The sequence below is a fragment of the Schistocerca nitens genome, chromosome 5, assembly GCF_023898315.1.
Source record: "Schistocerca nitens isolate TAMUIC-IGC-003100 chromosome 5, iqSchNite1.1, whole genome shotgun sequence".
NCBI lineage: Eukaryota > Metazoa > Arthropoda > Insecta > Orthoptera > Acrididae > Schistocerca > Schistocerca nitens.
The window spans coordinates 800,500,114-800,516,295 of record NC_064618.1 but is presented as its reverse complement, the minus strand read 5'-3'; the positions used below and the strand labels follow the sequence as shown (position 1 = coordinate 800,516,295).

At 39.0% G+C, this 16,182-nt stretch overlaps 1 protein-coding gene across 1 annotated transcript in view; it reads right to left on the bottom strand.

Annotated features, from left to right (window-relative positions):
• Window positions 1-16,182, bottom strand: part of LOC126259201 (STING ER exit protein) — a 39,946-nt gene that overhangs the window by 11,434 nt on the left and 12,330 nt on the right. The window contains exon 2 of the mRNA XM_049955792.1: window positions 11,072-11,228. Within this exon, the coding sequence (XP_049811749.1) occupies window positions 11,072-11,228 (157 nt within the window). The remainder of the gene's footprint in view (window positions 1-11,071; window positions 11,229-16,182) is intronic.

The window sequence follows — 16,182 nt, the reverse complement described above, 5'->3', positions numbered from 1 at the left end:
AACAGAGTAGTTAAAAATGGCTCCACATTAATCCCAATTGACAGAAGAGAAAACAGCTAAAAACAGGTACCTGGAGAAAAGTCCACAAAATACGCCATAGAGAAACAGAAGTCCTGAACTATAGATTAAATGTCCTTGCAATACCTAGAGGTGGCAGCTCCATCACGCAACTTAGCCGGTGCAGCGCTTGTAACACAGCCAGAGGATTTAAAATTAGTGGCAAACTCAGAAACAGCTTCAGATACAGGACTGGATCAGCTGGTGACAACCACAAAATCTAAAAAGGACAAATGATTTGGCATTACGGATTATGTATCTTTGGCAACATGGAATGTTAGAGGGCTGACCAACAAAGAAAGCAAATTTAATCAAGTACTCAACGAGAGGAAACAAGACATTGCAATAATAACAGAAATTCAAACCACAAGGAACAAATGATTTGAAAGACTACTGGATAGCTTACAGTGGTGTCCCACAAAGAAAATGAGCAACTCCAAAATAAACCACACCAAGAGTTGTTCAAAGCACATCTCCTGCCAGGATATAATATCAGGAAACTTTATCAGTACAGACTCCAACAAAAGCTTGCTTCACCAGTCATTAAAGGCATAGATATAGAATGGAATAATATCAAAACCTACCTCAAAGAAGCAGGCTCAGAAGCACTTGGTAAAAGGAAGAAAACAAACAGGGAAAAATGACTCAGAATTTGGAACACAGAAATTAAAGAAGAAATTAAAGAAAAATAAACAGCTTATTTGACGTTTTTACAGATAAAAACAGCAGAAAGCTGGGGAATGTACAAAATAAAAAGGAATGCTGTAAAACAACTAGTGCACAAAGCACATCAAGAATCATGAGACTTTCATAAGCATCTTAGAATATGATGTACACGGTAGACAGCAATGTGCATACAAGGCATGAAAGCCCTCTACAAGGAAGAAAAGACTGCCTCACTGAACATTATACCCAATGAACAATGGATACATCATTACACAGACTTGTGGCGTACCCAGAAGGCCAAAGCTGACATTGGAGAAAGTATTTACAATTAAACAGTAGATCTAATTACTATGGACAAATTACAAAAGGCTTTGAAAAGCATCAAGAACTGGAATAGATGGAATAAACGCAGAACACATTAAATATGGAGGGCTACCACTAGATAAAAGACTTTTACAATCAATAAATGAATGTTGGTTGAACTGCAAAATCCCAGAGCCTTGGTATACAGCAGAAATAAGTAATCTCTCTTTTCAGAAGAGGAAACATACTGACTGTAAAAACTATCATGGCATAAGTCTTGTAAACACTCGCTACAAACTATACTCAAAGACAAATTCAAAGATCATCAATTACCACATGAAGAATACCACAAAAATTATTATTTCTGGAGGACAAAATGGATTTAGATAAGGTTGTTCATGCACAGAAAATGTGTTTGTAATTAAAAATATAATAGAAAAACACAGAGAATTCAATACAGAAACCCATATGGCCCTTATTGAACTTGACAACGCCTCTGGCCGTGTGAGCTGTGATAGCCTATAGAAGATTATATGTGACTGTGAATATCCTTATCACCTAACAAAGGCAGTGAAAAGTCTTTTCAAAACTACATGCATTGTAATGAACACAGGTACAAATTGATTAGAAGAAATAGGATGTGGACTATCACCTATCCTTTTCAAAATCTACATTGACTTGATCCTTCACAAATGGAAATATAAACTAAACAAAGGAATTAAGATAACAAATGAGAAATACCGGAATGTACTTTTGTTTGCTGATGACATTGTTATTATTCAAAGATCAGTATACCTGCTGAATGAAATTTGCAAGAAGTACCACTTTAATACACAAATTCCAAGCAGTCTGTGGTAACATCAGCAGAACACTGGCCCGTAAAGTACAAAAAGAAATCATCATGAAATCCTATAAAGTAATAGCACTTCCGGTGTTATCATATGGAAGTAAAAACTGAGTTTAAGAAATAAAAAGAAATGAAACAGTAGAGAAGAGATTCTTCCTAAGGTGAAGAGCTGCACAAAAAGACAGATGATTAGAAATGAATATATTAGAAAAGAATTAAATATTTTCAGCATGAATGAAAAAATTAAAAAAATATTGTGAAGATTGGAAACAATACCTCATGAGAATGCCAGATCACAGAATTCCTCAGAAGATCCTGATCTACAACCTGAGTGGGAAAAGAGATATCCTTGAAAGAAAGATGATGATGAAGATGACTACACAAAATGAACTGTGAGAGCATCTGATATCCTGTAGGAATTTATAGAAAGTCTTTGGATGCTTACATTTATTTATGATGTTTGCAAGAAGGAATGAAAATGTAGTGAAGTTTTGGGCTTCCTGACCTAATAACTGTTGCTAAGGCTCCTAGGTGTTGCACCAGACATTGTTCCTACATTATTACATAATCTAAATGACATTGTAAGAAGAAAGGAAGTAAGGTTAGAGTTTCCATCCAGGTGACAATGAGATCATCAAACACTGAGCACATGTTCACACTGAAAGGGATTGGGAAGGACTGTAGTGCCCCCAGAATTTTACGAAAGTCTGGAGAGACTTGTGTTCCAGCCGTTTCGAGCATGCGTTATTTTAAAGCAGGGCGTAAGGATGAGCTTGGGATACTGCACCCATTTATTGTTTGTGCAGACGAAACTGGAAGGGAGATAATTCATCGGCGCCGGAAAATGTTCAGCGCGCCCTTCAAGAATAATCAAATACGGCACGGAAGCTCCGTGGCCGGCTGCAAAGAGTAATGTAGCTTTGTATTGTTGAAAAACAAGTAGAGTGACTCGAGATAGTGACTGTTTATTAGACGTTGAACTGCTGTTGAGAGTACGTAGACTGGACATGGATAGTCAGCCACGATAAAAGGTTATGTATTAATTGTGTTCAAAAATGTGTAATTAAATGATTCTGGGTGCCCGGTAATGTGTGGGCTTCCGTCATAAAGTTTAGCTGCTTTTTTGTACAAAGTGGAAATAAATATGTTCTGGTGCATTGAATGGTATTCCAAGAGTAGCGTATTTTTTAAATAAGAAGAGAGAGAGAGAGAGAGAGAGAGAGAGAGAGAGAGAGAGAGAGAGAGAGAAAATTTCTCCTTCTTAGCAGCGAAATCTTCGGAGAAGCGTCCGGTGCTAGCAGAAGACATCGGCGCTGCAAGAAAGCAGAACCAGCATTCTTCAACAAGTAAGTCAACGAAAACGCTTAAGCTGTATAAAGAGAGCTTAACATTACACTGGGCCACCACAGGACAACAGACGTGTTCTTTACAAATAAATACATTGGCACCCATTTTAAGATAGAAGATCTTTAAAACTAATTTAAATAATTTATTCAGTCTATGTCGTCGTTATTGTTGTGGTCTTTAGTTCAAATACTAGTTTGATGCAGCCCTCCACACTACTCTATTCCTGTGCATGCCTATTCATTTCCAAATAACTGCTGCTCCAACATCCATCCACTTCAACCTGCATACTATATTCATCCATTGGTCTCTATCTACAATTTTTATCCATTAGACTTTCCTCCATTGCCAAACTGACATTTTCTTCATGCTTGAGGATGCCCTATCAACTGATCCCCCATTTAGTCAAATTGTTCCATAAATTTCTATTTTTTTCTCAATTCAATTAGTACCTCCTTAGTGCTTCCAAGGCCGAAAGCAGTGGTCAGCTCCAGAGAACCATGTGATGTCACAGTTAAGTCTCTCCACCTGCTTTTGTCTTCTGCTGTTTGTCTCCAATTCTCAAAGATGCCTGGCTGCAGCAAATCTTCTCTTTATCCATCCATCCACCTCTTCTGAGGTCTTCCCACTGGTCTGCTCCCTGATGGGAGCAATTTTGAGACATCTCGTTTCTCCCATAATCTCTCTTGTGGATGCAAGCAATGGTACATTATGGCTACAATCTGAGGTTATTTAATTTTTATTTTTCCTTCAGTTCTGCTAGACCATATGATCTATGGCTACTCAGCTGTGGAACAAGTTATTGGATAATCTGCACAATGTTGGTAGCGTAAATTTAAAACTAAAAAAATATATAAAGAAGTGGGGGGAAAAGTGAAAAATAATATATTAAAATAAATGGTTTGAAACCACTATGAGGAACATTATTACTGAATAACAGGAGACTGAAATAAGGAAGTTCTTAACTTTACTGAACAACAGTATTTTGTGTTCGACAGTCTGATTTTAATCGTTACAATCACGATTTTGACCTTGGGTTACTTACATGTGGAAAATTCTATACCTACACACTTTTTAAAACCCAGAAAGTTGTCTGACATACATCAACATTCCTTGGCATAGTAAAAAACAATTCAAGTTGTGAAACAGGATTGTAGAATAAGAAGCCAAGGTGTTCTTGTATTCAGATGTACTACAAATTGATAATCTGTAGTTGAAGTCCTGAATTATGTCTCTAGCAAGCAACAAAGTTATGTTTTCTATATTTCTTGCCAGTTAAAACTGTGTGCCAGACCAGAACTCAAAACCTGGAAAACAATCACCCAGGCTGTGCCTTAAGCCATATCCACTTGTGATGAAGCAAGCTGGGATATTTTTTACTTCCCCTCTTCTTTTGCCATCTGCCTCCTTAAAATTCATTTTTTCAATTGTAACTAATTACCATTTACATACCCAAGTATAATCTGCATTTTCATAAAATAGAAAGGTTGGCCCTTAGTTTTAATGAATATAACAACAGTTCTAATTTTGTGCTTAGTTTTAGGTATGTGACTGATTTTCTAATTTATTTTGTCTATTCCTAGTTAGTATCTTTTGTTATAGGGTGAAATCAGAAATTGTTTCGTAACTTAAATTCTTTTGTTGACATATAAACAAATATTAATTATGTATTAATTATAAACATTTGGAAGACAAAATACTAGTAATCTTAAAGAATCTATTTGGCTCTATTCGAAAATGTGTTAGTAAAACCAGCCCTTCATTAATTCCAAAGTAATTAACAGTTTTATCCAAAGTATTGTTTGCATACTTATGTTTGTTAATTTCGTGATTTAAACAAATAATTCCGCCTGACTCTTATAGCAGAAGAAACTGTTAAAAAGGTGGAATTCTTCAATGTATTCAGTTAATTTAATGAGTTAAGTTTTAATTGTAATTTCTGTAAATTAAACTTCAAACAATATGTAGTTTCAGCACCTATTATTGTAATGATTTATAAGGGCCCAATTTTTGGTCACGAGACAGTCAGTCCACGGCCGAGTTTCAGACAAGGAACCTGTGCTGGTTAGAACGACAACAATGCACTAACTAAACAGTGTAATAAGTGTTACACAATTAGGCCGTGTGTTGAAACAGTGACGGTGCCTGCTCCATACGTAACTTTCTATTCTTTAAGAACTGTGAACTTTGTAGTTAGGCTTTTACTGCTCATAGATGTTCAACAGTAAACTATTGTAGCAATATGTGGATGGTTTAATGAGACTTATAGGAAGTTATAACTATAGTGCACTGGCCATATACAACTGTGTATTATTGGGGGTTGTGAAAAGTGAAAGTAAAAGACTGTAAAATGCAACTGTGAATCTGTCAACTACATAATTTACAGAAGACAGTACTGTACATCCATCCCCATTCTTTCAGCCAGTATGTCGACACAGAGGACAACAAATGAAGAAAAAAATTAGGTGAACCGCTACACCCTCAATATCCTTTATCCCAAGATGTATGCAGGAGAACTGTAAAGTTTGGATGGTAGGAGATGAGGCACTGATGCAAGTAAAGCAGAGAGGACAGGTTGTGGGTCATGCTTGGTTAGCTCATTAGGTAGAGCGAATGCCTGCAAATAGCTAAAGTCCCAGATTCGAGTCTGATTTGGCACACAGTTTTAATATATCACGATGTTTCAAATTGATGCACATTCCACTGCAGAGTGAAATTCATTTTGAAGTTAAATTTTTACCAGTGTCTTGATTTTGTAACTGCCTGTGGTTAAGCAACACCATGATGGTACATCAGTGAATCTATAAGATCAGTATTAACAGTTCCATGTATGTTCTTTGGTTTTAAGTTTCCCATCAATTTGGCACTGCCTTACACCATGCTCCATCAGACAATTTACAATATATAATTGCAGGAAAGAGAAAGGAAGGCCGCAATTTAAGTATGATCAAAGGACAGTCAAAATAAACTGTTTCTTGTTACTGGAGACTGTCAGCATTAGGCACTCAGTGTTTTAAGTTAAATTAGTTTCCTCTCCTTTTCTACTGTTCAATCTCCAAACATGGTTTACAATTTATCACCATCTCCACAGCCCCATTTACAACCAAGTCATATTCTGACATAATTAAACAAGAAACTGTTGATTCAGATTAGAGATAAAAAGTACAGTTAATTTAAAACATTTTTTTACTGTTCTCTTAATACAATCTGGGATGACTGGTTTGTTACATTACTTAATTACCTAACACTTCATTTGATCTACCAAAAAGTGAGAAAATAGTTATTTTTAAATGTTTTACAACACAACTAAGGGTTGAGCAAACAACTAGGAAGACAGCTAGGGACTGCAATATATAACTGCTTTTTGGTTCATGCCAAAAGCAGAGGGCCCTAGTGATAAGCCCAGAAATATACTCACCTGCGGAGAAAACAGCAGGTCCACAAAGTATTTATCTACCTAAGATGATAAAAGTAGTCAGTAACAAGTGAGAAGTCACCATTACAGCTGTGCATGCTGTGTTACTGTAAATGGATATGGAATTTTCTTTGTATTTTAATTAGTATTTCTTGAGTGGTCTAATGTGGCTGTATGCTGACAAGGGATATGTGATCAATAAGTGATAATCAGACAATGGAAAATCCAGGATGGAATGTAACAATACGAGAGAAGGAAAGTTGCTACTCACCATATAGCAGAGATGCTGAGTCGCGATAGGCACAATAAGTGGTAATGCATGAACATACTTAGTGGCTTCTCTGTCTTTTTTTGTGTGTCAATGTTCTGTCTTTCAGATGGAAGGAGAAAGACAATTGTTGGAGACACTGTCTGACGAGGGAGGGCTATTTTTATTCTTTTTATTGATTGAGTTCAGAAATGGAAAATATAAGCAAGATAGCGGTGCACAAAACATTGGGAGACTTAATATGCTTTTCTGTATCAAATTTTAAGATTTCAGAGAACGAATGGTACTCCCTGACCAAGTTGAAATTCAAATTGTGTGTTCCTAGGTAGAGCAAAGAGCATGTACATATTCCCTTTCAGTATTATTCTAGTACACTTAATACAACTTGGTACCTAGACAGATGTTCCAACCATATAGTAGCCAGTTCAATGGTAAATAATTTTTGCAAGCCTGGAACTATGGCAATGATAAAACAGGCAGCCGAACAATCCCAGACAGGGTCTCCTGGCCAATAACACCATTTTTCACAGTCACGACACAACACACATACACATTTGACAATGCACAGCAGGACAGAGGAAGGAAATGGCTTAGCTACGTCACTAAGACCTTGCCCAGTGGAACCGAGACTAACTTCGGGAATAGTTGAGCACTGGGTAATAAATCAAATGAAACTAAAAAGACAACAAGAGACCCAACATACACACCAAACTGAGCTACAGATTGTTTGCGTAGGTGGCTGCATAGAGCAATAGCATATTTAAAGACCACTTTTGCTGAACCACGTTTATGGTAGTACACAAGATGGCAACAATGATCCCTAAAGCAAATCAAGTTGAAAAATGTGAGATTTATCATTTACAGTTTCATATTTTATCATGATTATTCAAGTGTAAAGGAAAACCCCACTTTTGCAACATCAGTTCCATCCCTAATTCGTTCTTTTCATTTCTTATTCCGCACAGCTTGCCACAACTTTTCTTACTCCACATAGCTTGCCACAACTTTTATTCATCTCCTTTACATATTAATTTCCATATTTTCTGTCTGGCTTTCCTCTTGTTGAAAGAATTATTTTTCAATCCTGAAAGCTCAGGATCTAATGTATATTTTGCCTGTTTGTGTGTTTGGTAACAATACTACATCTGCCTCTGTCCAAATGACTAGTATGTACACGCTGTATTTGTTATAAATGCTTCTGTTATTCCCTGGCTGTAATAGCCCCTTTTTCAGAGTGTTATTAATTGTTTTAAAATTATTGTTTGATAGGTCACAGGCATTCACTGGTAACTGCATAAGTTAATAAGAGACGGCACTGATCCACTATGGTACACAAAACACGTCAGAACACTGTTGCAGAAGCAATGAAAAAAACATGCCAAATTCAGAAGAACGCAAAATCCCCAAGACTGGCTAAGTTTCACGGAAGCTCGAAATTTAGTGCGGACATCAATGTGAGATGCTTTTGCTAGTTTCCACAATGAAATATTGTCTCAAAAATATGGTAGAATACCCAAAGAGATTCTGGTCATACGTAAAGTATACCAGTGGCAAAAAACAGTCAAAACCATCACTGCGATAGCGATAGAAATGTTACCGATGATGGTGCCACTAAAGCGGAGTTACTAAATACAGTTTTCCATAATTCCTTCATGAAAGAAGACGAAGTAAATATTCCATAATTCAAAACCAGAACAGCTGTTAGCATGAGTGACATAAAAGTAGATATCTTAGGTGTTGCGAAACAACTCAAATCACTTAAGAAAGGCAAGTCTTCTGGTCCAGATGGTATACCAATCAGGTTCCTTTCGGAGTATGCAGACACAACAGCGCCTTTGTTAGCAATCATATACAACCGCTCACTTGACGAAGGGTCTGTTCCTAAAGACTGGAAAGTAGAACAGGTCACACCAATATTCAAGAACGGAAATAGGAGTAACCCATTGAATTACAGACCCATATCACTGACCTCAATTTGCAGTAGGATTTTGGAGCATATACTGTACTTATGAATCATCTGGAAGAAAATGACTTATTGATACATAACCAACACGGATTCAGAAAATATCGATCTTGTGCAACACAGCTAGCTCCTTATTCCCATGAAGTAATGAGTGCTCTCGACAAGGGATCTCAGATCGATTCCATATTTCTAGATTTCCAGAAGGCTTTCGATGCCGTTCCTCACAAGCGACTATTAATCGAATTGCGTGCATATGGAGTATTGTCTCGGTTGTGTGACTGGTTTTGTGATTTCATCTCAGAGAGATCACACCTCATAGTAATAGATGGTAAGTCATTGAGTAGAACAGAAGTGTTATCTGGCGTTCCGCAAGGTAGTATCATAGGCCCTCTGCTGTTCCTGATTTATATAAATGATCTAGGTGATAATCTGAGCAGCCCCCTTAGATTGTTTGCAGATGACGCTGTAATTTACTGTAACCATCAAACAATCAATTCCAATTACAAAATGATCTAGAGAGAATTTCCGTATGGTGCAAAAAGTGGCAATTAGCACTAAACAAAGAAAAGTGCGACATTATCCACATGGGTACTACTAAAAGAAATCCAATAAATTTTGGGTATACGATAAATCGCACAAATCTAAGGGCTGTCAGTTCGACTAAATGTCTAGGAATTATAATTACGAGCAACTTAAATTGGAAAGACCACATAGATAATATTGTGGGGAAGGCGAAAAAGGACTGCGCTTTGTTGGCAGAACACTTAGAAGATGCAACAAACCCACTAAAGAGACAGCCTACATTACACTTGTCCATCCTCTGCTGGAATATTGCTGCACGGTATGGGATCCTTACCCGGTAGGATTGACGGAGGACATCGAAAAAGTGCAAAGAAGGGCAGCTCGTTTCATGTTATCGTGTAATAGGGGTGAGAGTTTCACTGATATGATACGCGAGTAGGGGTGGCAGTTACTGAAACAAAGGCAGTTTTCTTTGCAGCAAGATATATTTACGAAATTTCAATCACCAATGTTCTCTTCCGAATGCGAAAAATATTTTGTTGACACCCACCTGCGTAGGCAGAAATGATCATCATAATAAAATAAGAGAACTCAGAGCTCGAACAGAAAGATTTTGGTGTTCCTTTTTCCCATGTGCCATTCGAGAGTGGAATGGTAGAGAAGTAGTATGAAAATGGTTCGATGAATCCTCTACCAGGCACTTAGGTGTGAATTGCAGAGTAACCATATAGATGTAGATGCCTACTAAGGAATTTTTGGTGTAGAATGCTGATGACACGTTAAACTTGTGAACTGGACGAGGAATCTCAGTTTTGAACCATGTGGTGCTTACCCTCATACGCCTTAACAAGACAAATATTGTCCAAGAAGGTGACACATATGTAACAAATTTGAGAATGTTTATTACTGTCCAACAAGCTATGTGTTTTATTCATATAATTTACAATTTTTCATTTTTTCACAGTGTAGTGCTCAATAAATCAAGGGATGCAGTAGAATCCAATTAATCTGTTCTGCCAATATTTCAGCACAGGAGAACCATCCAGCTGTCGACTGAGAATTGAAGAATTTGAGACAAAGAACTAACTTATTTTTCAACTCTGTATTTTCCCTAGCTTGATTTTAACTTATTTTTAATATTCTGTGCCAACCCTGAAATGGAGTTTCTAGTGATTTTGCTTTCTCTCCAACAACTGTGCATCACACAATTTCTGATTCCTCTTCTATCTGAAACTATGATCTACTGATAAAGGAACTAATTAAGTGTTCCAAATGTACCAATTAAATAACTGTTTTCATTTGTGAGTCTTTCACTCTTGCTTCAATCAAAAAGGAAGGAGGATTAGAGTTGGTAACATCTCTTTGGTGACAAAATCACTAAAGATTGTGCACAATGTCTGAACAAAGATTGGGAAGGACATTGGATGTGTTCTTTCCAAATGAACAATGCTGCCATACAGTATGCCTGGATCAGTTTACGAAAACAACAAGAAACATAAGTCAGGAGGGCTGGATGGAGATTTGAACCCCTTCTCACCAAATTATGAGTCTACTGTGCTACCCATTGGATGATCTTTGTAGCTTCCTCCAACTGTTCTGTCTTAACATCTGGTAAGTGTATGCCCCTCTCTTGTAACAAAAACGACCTGGCATTCATACTTTGATTTAATTTATAAATTAACTTACTTTTTACATTTCTGTCTGAACTGTCTTTCAATTCCTTCAGGTCGTTTTAAGTATACTGTTTCATCTTGATCATACGTCACCTTGTGAGCATGCTTGCTGCCATCTATAACACGTGCTCCATCTCTTCTTCGCAGTGGCAACTTTTCAACAGCACAGTCTACATACAGAATTTGAAACAAAAACAAATAAAATATTAAGCAGAAGGTGAAAAAGCAAAATCTAAAATTGTAAAGTGGAATAATAACTCTAAATGATAAAACTTGCTTCAGTACTTAAGTTGAAAATTACTCTGTCATCAACTGATAATATAACATGTTATAGTTTTTCCTTTTAAAACTTTACAAATTTATGAAGGTACATCTTACACAATCTAAAACTGCCAGTTAAAAATTAAACTTACACTGAATGTAGGCAAGACATGTTTGCTGAAGTAACACTCACAAAAGATCTGATAGTAACATCAAAAAAGTGACATTTTCATATTAGATACCAACTGTTAGGAAAACTGTTTGGCATGCTGCATCATAAAAAACTTAATCACTGATAGAAATTAATAGAGGGAAACATTCCACGTGGGAAAAATATATCTAAAAACAAAGATGATGTGACTTACCAAACGAAAGCGCTGGCACGTCGATAGACACACAAACAAACACAAACATACACACAAAATTCAAGCTTTCGTAACAAACTGTTGCCTCATCAGGAAAGAGGGAAGGAGAGGGAAAGACGAAAGGATATGGGTTTTAAGGGAGAGGGTAAGGAGTCATTCCAATCCCGGGAGCGGAAAGACTTACCTTAGGGGGAAAAAAGGACGGGTATACACTCGCACACACACACATATCCATCCACACATATACAGACACAAGCAGACATATTTAGAGACTACAAACTCTTTGTCTCTAAATATGTCTGCTTGTGTCTGTATATGTGTGGATGGATATGTGTGTGTGTGCGCGAGTGTATACCCGTCCTTTTTTCCCCCTAAGGTAAGACTTTCCGCTCCCGGGATTCGAATGACTCCTTACCCTCTCCCTTAAAACCCACATCCTTTCGTCTTTCCCTCTCCTTCCCTCTTTCCTGATGAGGCAACAGTTTGTTGCGAAAGCTTGAATTTTGTGTGTATGTTTGTGTTTGTTTGTGTGTCTATCGACGTGCCAGCGCTTTCGTTTGGTAAGTCACATCATCTTTGTTTTTAGATATATTAATCACTGATAGTATACACTGGCCTGTTAAAAATACATGGTGTACTAATGATGACACCATGGAATTTATTTGTTTCCTTCTTTCACACAACCACCTTGAAATTCAATAAAAAGGAATGTGCCCTCTTCGTGGTTCTTTACGCATTAAGACCTAAACAGGATTTTTTTCTGTTGCACATTATTTGTTCCTTTCTCAATTTTCTTCCACCACTTCATTCTTAAATTTTCACTTACACTCATATCCATTCTCTGCATACACCACAGTAGTGTGCATGGCAAGGTGTACATCTTGTGTACTTTCATGGGGCAGTTTGTGTCATCTTCAAGAGTTTGCCAGTTCAAATCAATCATTATATCAATGACGCTCTCCCATCAATCAAATAAATCTCTCACCATTCATGCTGCCTATCTTTCAGTATGTTCAACATTCCCTACCACGATCAGCCCTATTTGGTACAAGTCCCAGACACTTTAACAGCAGTTTAGGACAGGTCATACAACTCTTTTTCCAGACAGTATCCCTTGTAAGACTCATTGCATTTCCCAGTATCCTACCATAAGATCGAAGTCTACCACCTGCTTTACCTATGACTAAGCAAATATAATAACTGCATTTCATATTATTACACCCAGGTATTTGTATGAGCTGACAGATTACAATAGTGACTCACAGACATCATACACATAAAACAGCACGTGGTTTGACTGTTGTTAAGTGCAAAATGTTACATAACAGAACATTTAAAAGTTGCCAGACTTTGCATCACTCGGCATCTTATCTAGATGCAACTGAATATTACTGAAACCTTTTCAGGCAGTATTTTATAATAAATTACTGTATCATCTACCAAAGTCTGGTTACTACACTCCTGGAAATTGAAATAAGAACACCGCGAATTCATTGTCCCAGGAAGGGGAAACTTTATTGACACATTCCTGGGGTCAGATACATCACATGATCACACTGACAGAACCACAGGCACATAGACACAGGCAACAGAGCATGCACAATGTCGGCACTAGTACAGTGTATATCCACCTTTCGCAGCAATGCAGGCTGCTATTCTCCCATGGAGACGATCGTAGAGATGCTGGATGTAGTCCTGTGGAACGGCTTGCCATGCCATTTCCACCTGGCGCCTCAGTTGGACCAGCGTTCGTGCTGGACGTGCAGACCGCGTGAGACGACGCTTCATCCAGTCCCAAACATGCTCAATGGGGGACAGATCCGGAGATCTTGCTGGCCAGGGTAGTTGACTTACACCTTCTAGAGCACGTTGGGTGGCACGGGATACATGCGGACGTGCATTGTCCTGTTGGAACAGCAAGTTCCCTTGCCGGTCTAGGAATGGTAGAACGATGGGTTCGATGACGGTTTGGATGTACCGTGCACTATTCAGTGTCCCCTCGACGATCACCAGTGGTGTACGGCCAGTGTAGGAGATCGCTCCCCACACCATGATGCCGGGTGTTGGCCCTGTGTGCCTCGGTCGTATGCAGTCCTGATTGTGGCGCTCACCTGCACGGCGCCAAACACGCATACGACCATCATTGGCACCAAGGCAGAAGCGACTCTCATCGCTGAAGACGACACGTCTCCATTCGTCCCTCCATTCACGCCTGTCGCGACACCACTGGAGGCGGGCTGCACGATGTTGGGGCGTGAGCGGAAGACGGCCTAACGGTGTGCGGGACCGTAGCCAAGCTTCATGGAGACGGTTGCGAATGGTCCTCGCCGATACCCCAGGAGCAACAGTGTCCCTAATTTGCTGGGAAGTGGCGGTGCGGTCCCCTACGGCACTGCGTAGGATCCTACGGTCTTGGCGTGCATCTGTGCGTCGTTATGGTCCGGTCCCAGGTCGATGGGCACGTGCACCTTCCGCCGACCACTGGCGACAACATCGATGTACTGTGGAGACCTCACGCCCCACGTGTTGAGCAATTCAGCGGTACGTCCACCCGGCCTCCCGCATGCCCACTATACGCCCTCGCTCAAAGTCCGTCAACTGCACATACGGTTCACGTCCACGCTGTCGCGGCATGCTACCAGTGTTAAAGACTGCGATGGAGCTCCGTATGCGACGGCAAACTGGCTGACACTGACGGCGGCGGTGCACAAATGCTGCGCAGCTAGCGCCATTCGACGGCCAACACCGCGGTTCCTGGTGTGTCCGCTGTGCCGTGCGTGTGATCATTGCTTGTACAGCCCTCTCGCAGTGTCCGGAGCAAGTATGGTGGGTGTGACACACCGGTGTCAATGTGTTCTTTTTTCCATTTCCAGGAGTGTATTAATATACACCCCTAGACATTCCTAAAGTTATTTCTGCATTTGTTGGTGACCCTCCATCAAAAATAACATGCCGCAATCTCTCTATCATGAAATCATCAATCCAGTCACAAAATTTGTTCAGTACCCCACAAGATCATACCTTTTGTTATTAAGGATTAGTGTATAGTGTGGTACAGAGCCAAATGATTTTCAGAAGTCAAGGAATGTTGCATCAACCTGCTTACAGTTTTCAGAATGTCACATAAAAATGTGCAAATTGAGTTTTCAAGATGGATGATTTTGAAATCTATGTTTGTTGGCATGTTGTTGTTGTGGTCTTCAGTCCAGACACTGGTTTGACACAGCTCTCCACGCTACTCTATCCTGTGCAAGCTTCTTCATCTCTGAGTAACTACTGCAACCTACATTCTTCTGAATCTGTTTAGTGTATTCATCTCTTGGTCTTCCTCTACAATTTTCACTTCCGCTCTTCCCTCCAATACTAAATTGATGATCCCTTGATGCCTCAGAACATGTGCTACCTTACCAATACCTTCTTCTAGTCAATTTGTGCCACAAATTTCTCTTCTCACCAATTCTATTCAGTACCTCCTCATTAGTTATGTGATCCACCCATCTAATCTACGGCATTCTTCTGTATCACCACATTTCGAAAGCTTCTATTCTCTTCTTGTCCAAACTGTTTATCGTCCATGTTTCACTTCCATACATGGCTACACGCCATACAAATACTTTCAGAAATGACGTCCTGACACTTGAATCTATACTCTATGTTAACAAATTTCTCTTCTTCAGAAACGCTTTCCTTGCCACAGCCAGTCTACTTTTTATATCCTCTCTACTTCAACCATCATTAGTTATTTTGCTCCCCAAATAGCAAAACTGATCTACTACTTTAAGTGCCTCATTTCCTAATCTAATTCCCTCAGCATCACCTGATTTAATTCGACTACAGTCCATTATCCTCATTTTGGTTTTGTTGATGTTCATCTTATATCCTCCTTTCGAGACACTGTCCATTCTGTTCAACTGCTCTCCCAGGTTCTTTGCTGTCTCTGACAGAATTACAATGTCGTTGGCAAACTGCAAAGTTTTTATTTCTTCTCCATGGATTTTAATTCCTACCCCAAATTTTTCTTTTGTTTCCTTTACTGCTTGCTCAATAAAAGACTGAATAACATCGGGGATAGGCTGCAACCCTGTCTCACTCCGTTCCCCACCACTTCTTCCCCCATCATGCCCCTCGACTCTCAGAACTGCCATAAGGTTTCCGTACAAATGGTAAATAGCCTGTCACTCCCTGTATCTGATCCCTGCCACCTTCAGAATTTGAAAGAGAGTATTCCAGTCAACATTGTCAAAAGCTTTCTCTATGTCTACAAATACTAGAAATGTAGGTTTGCCTTTCCTTAATCTTTCTTCTAAGATAAGTCATTGGGTCAGTATTGCCTCACATGTTCCAACATTTCTATGGAATCCAATCTGATCTTCCCCAAGGTCGATTTCTATCAGTTTTTCCATTCGTCTGTAAAGAATTTGTGTTAGTATTTTGCAGCCATGACATTAAAATGATAGTTTGATAATTTTAACACCTGTCAATACTTGCTTTCTTTGGA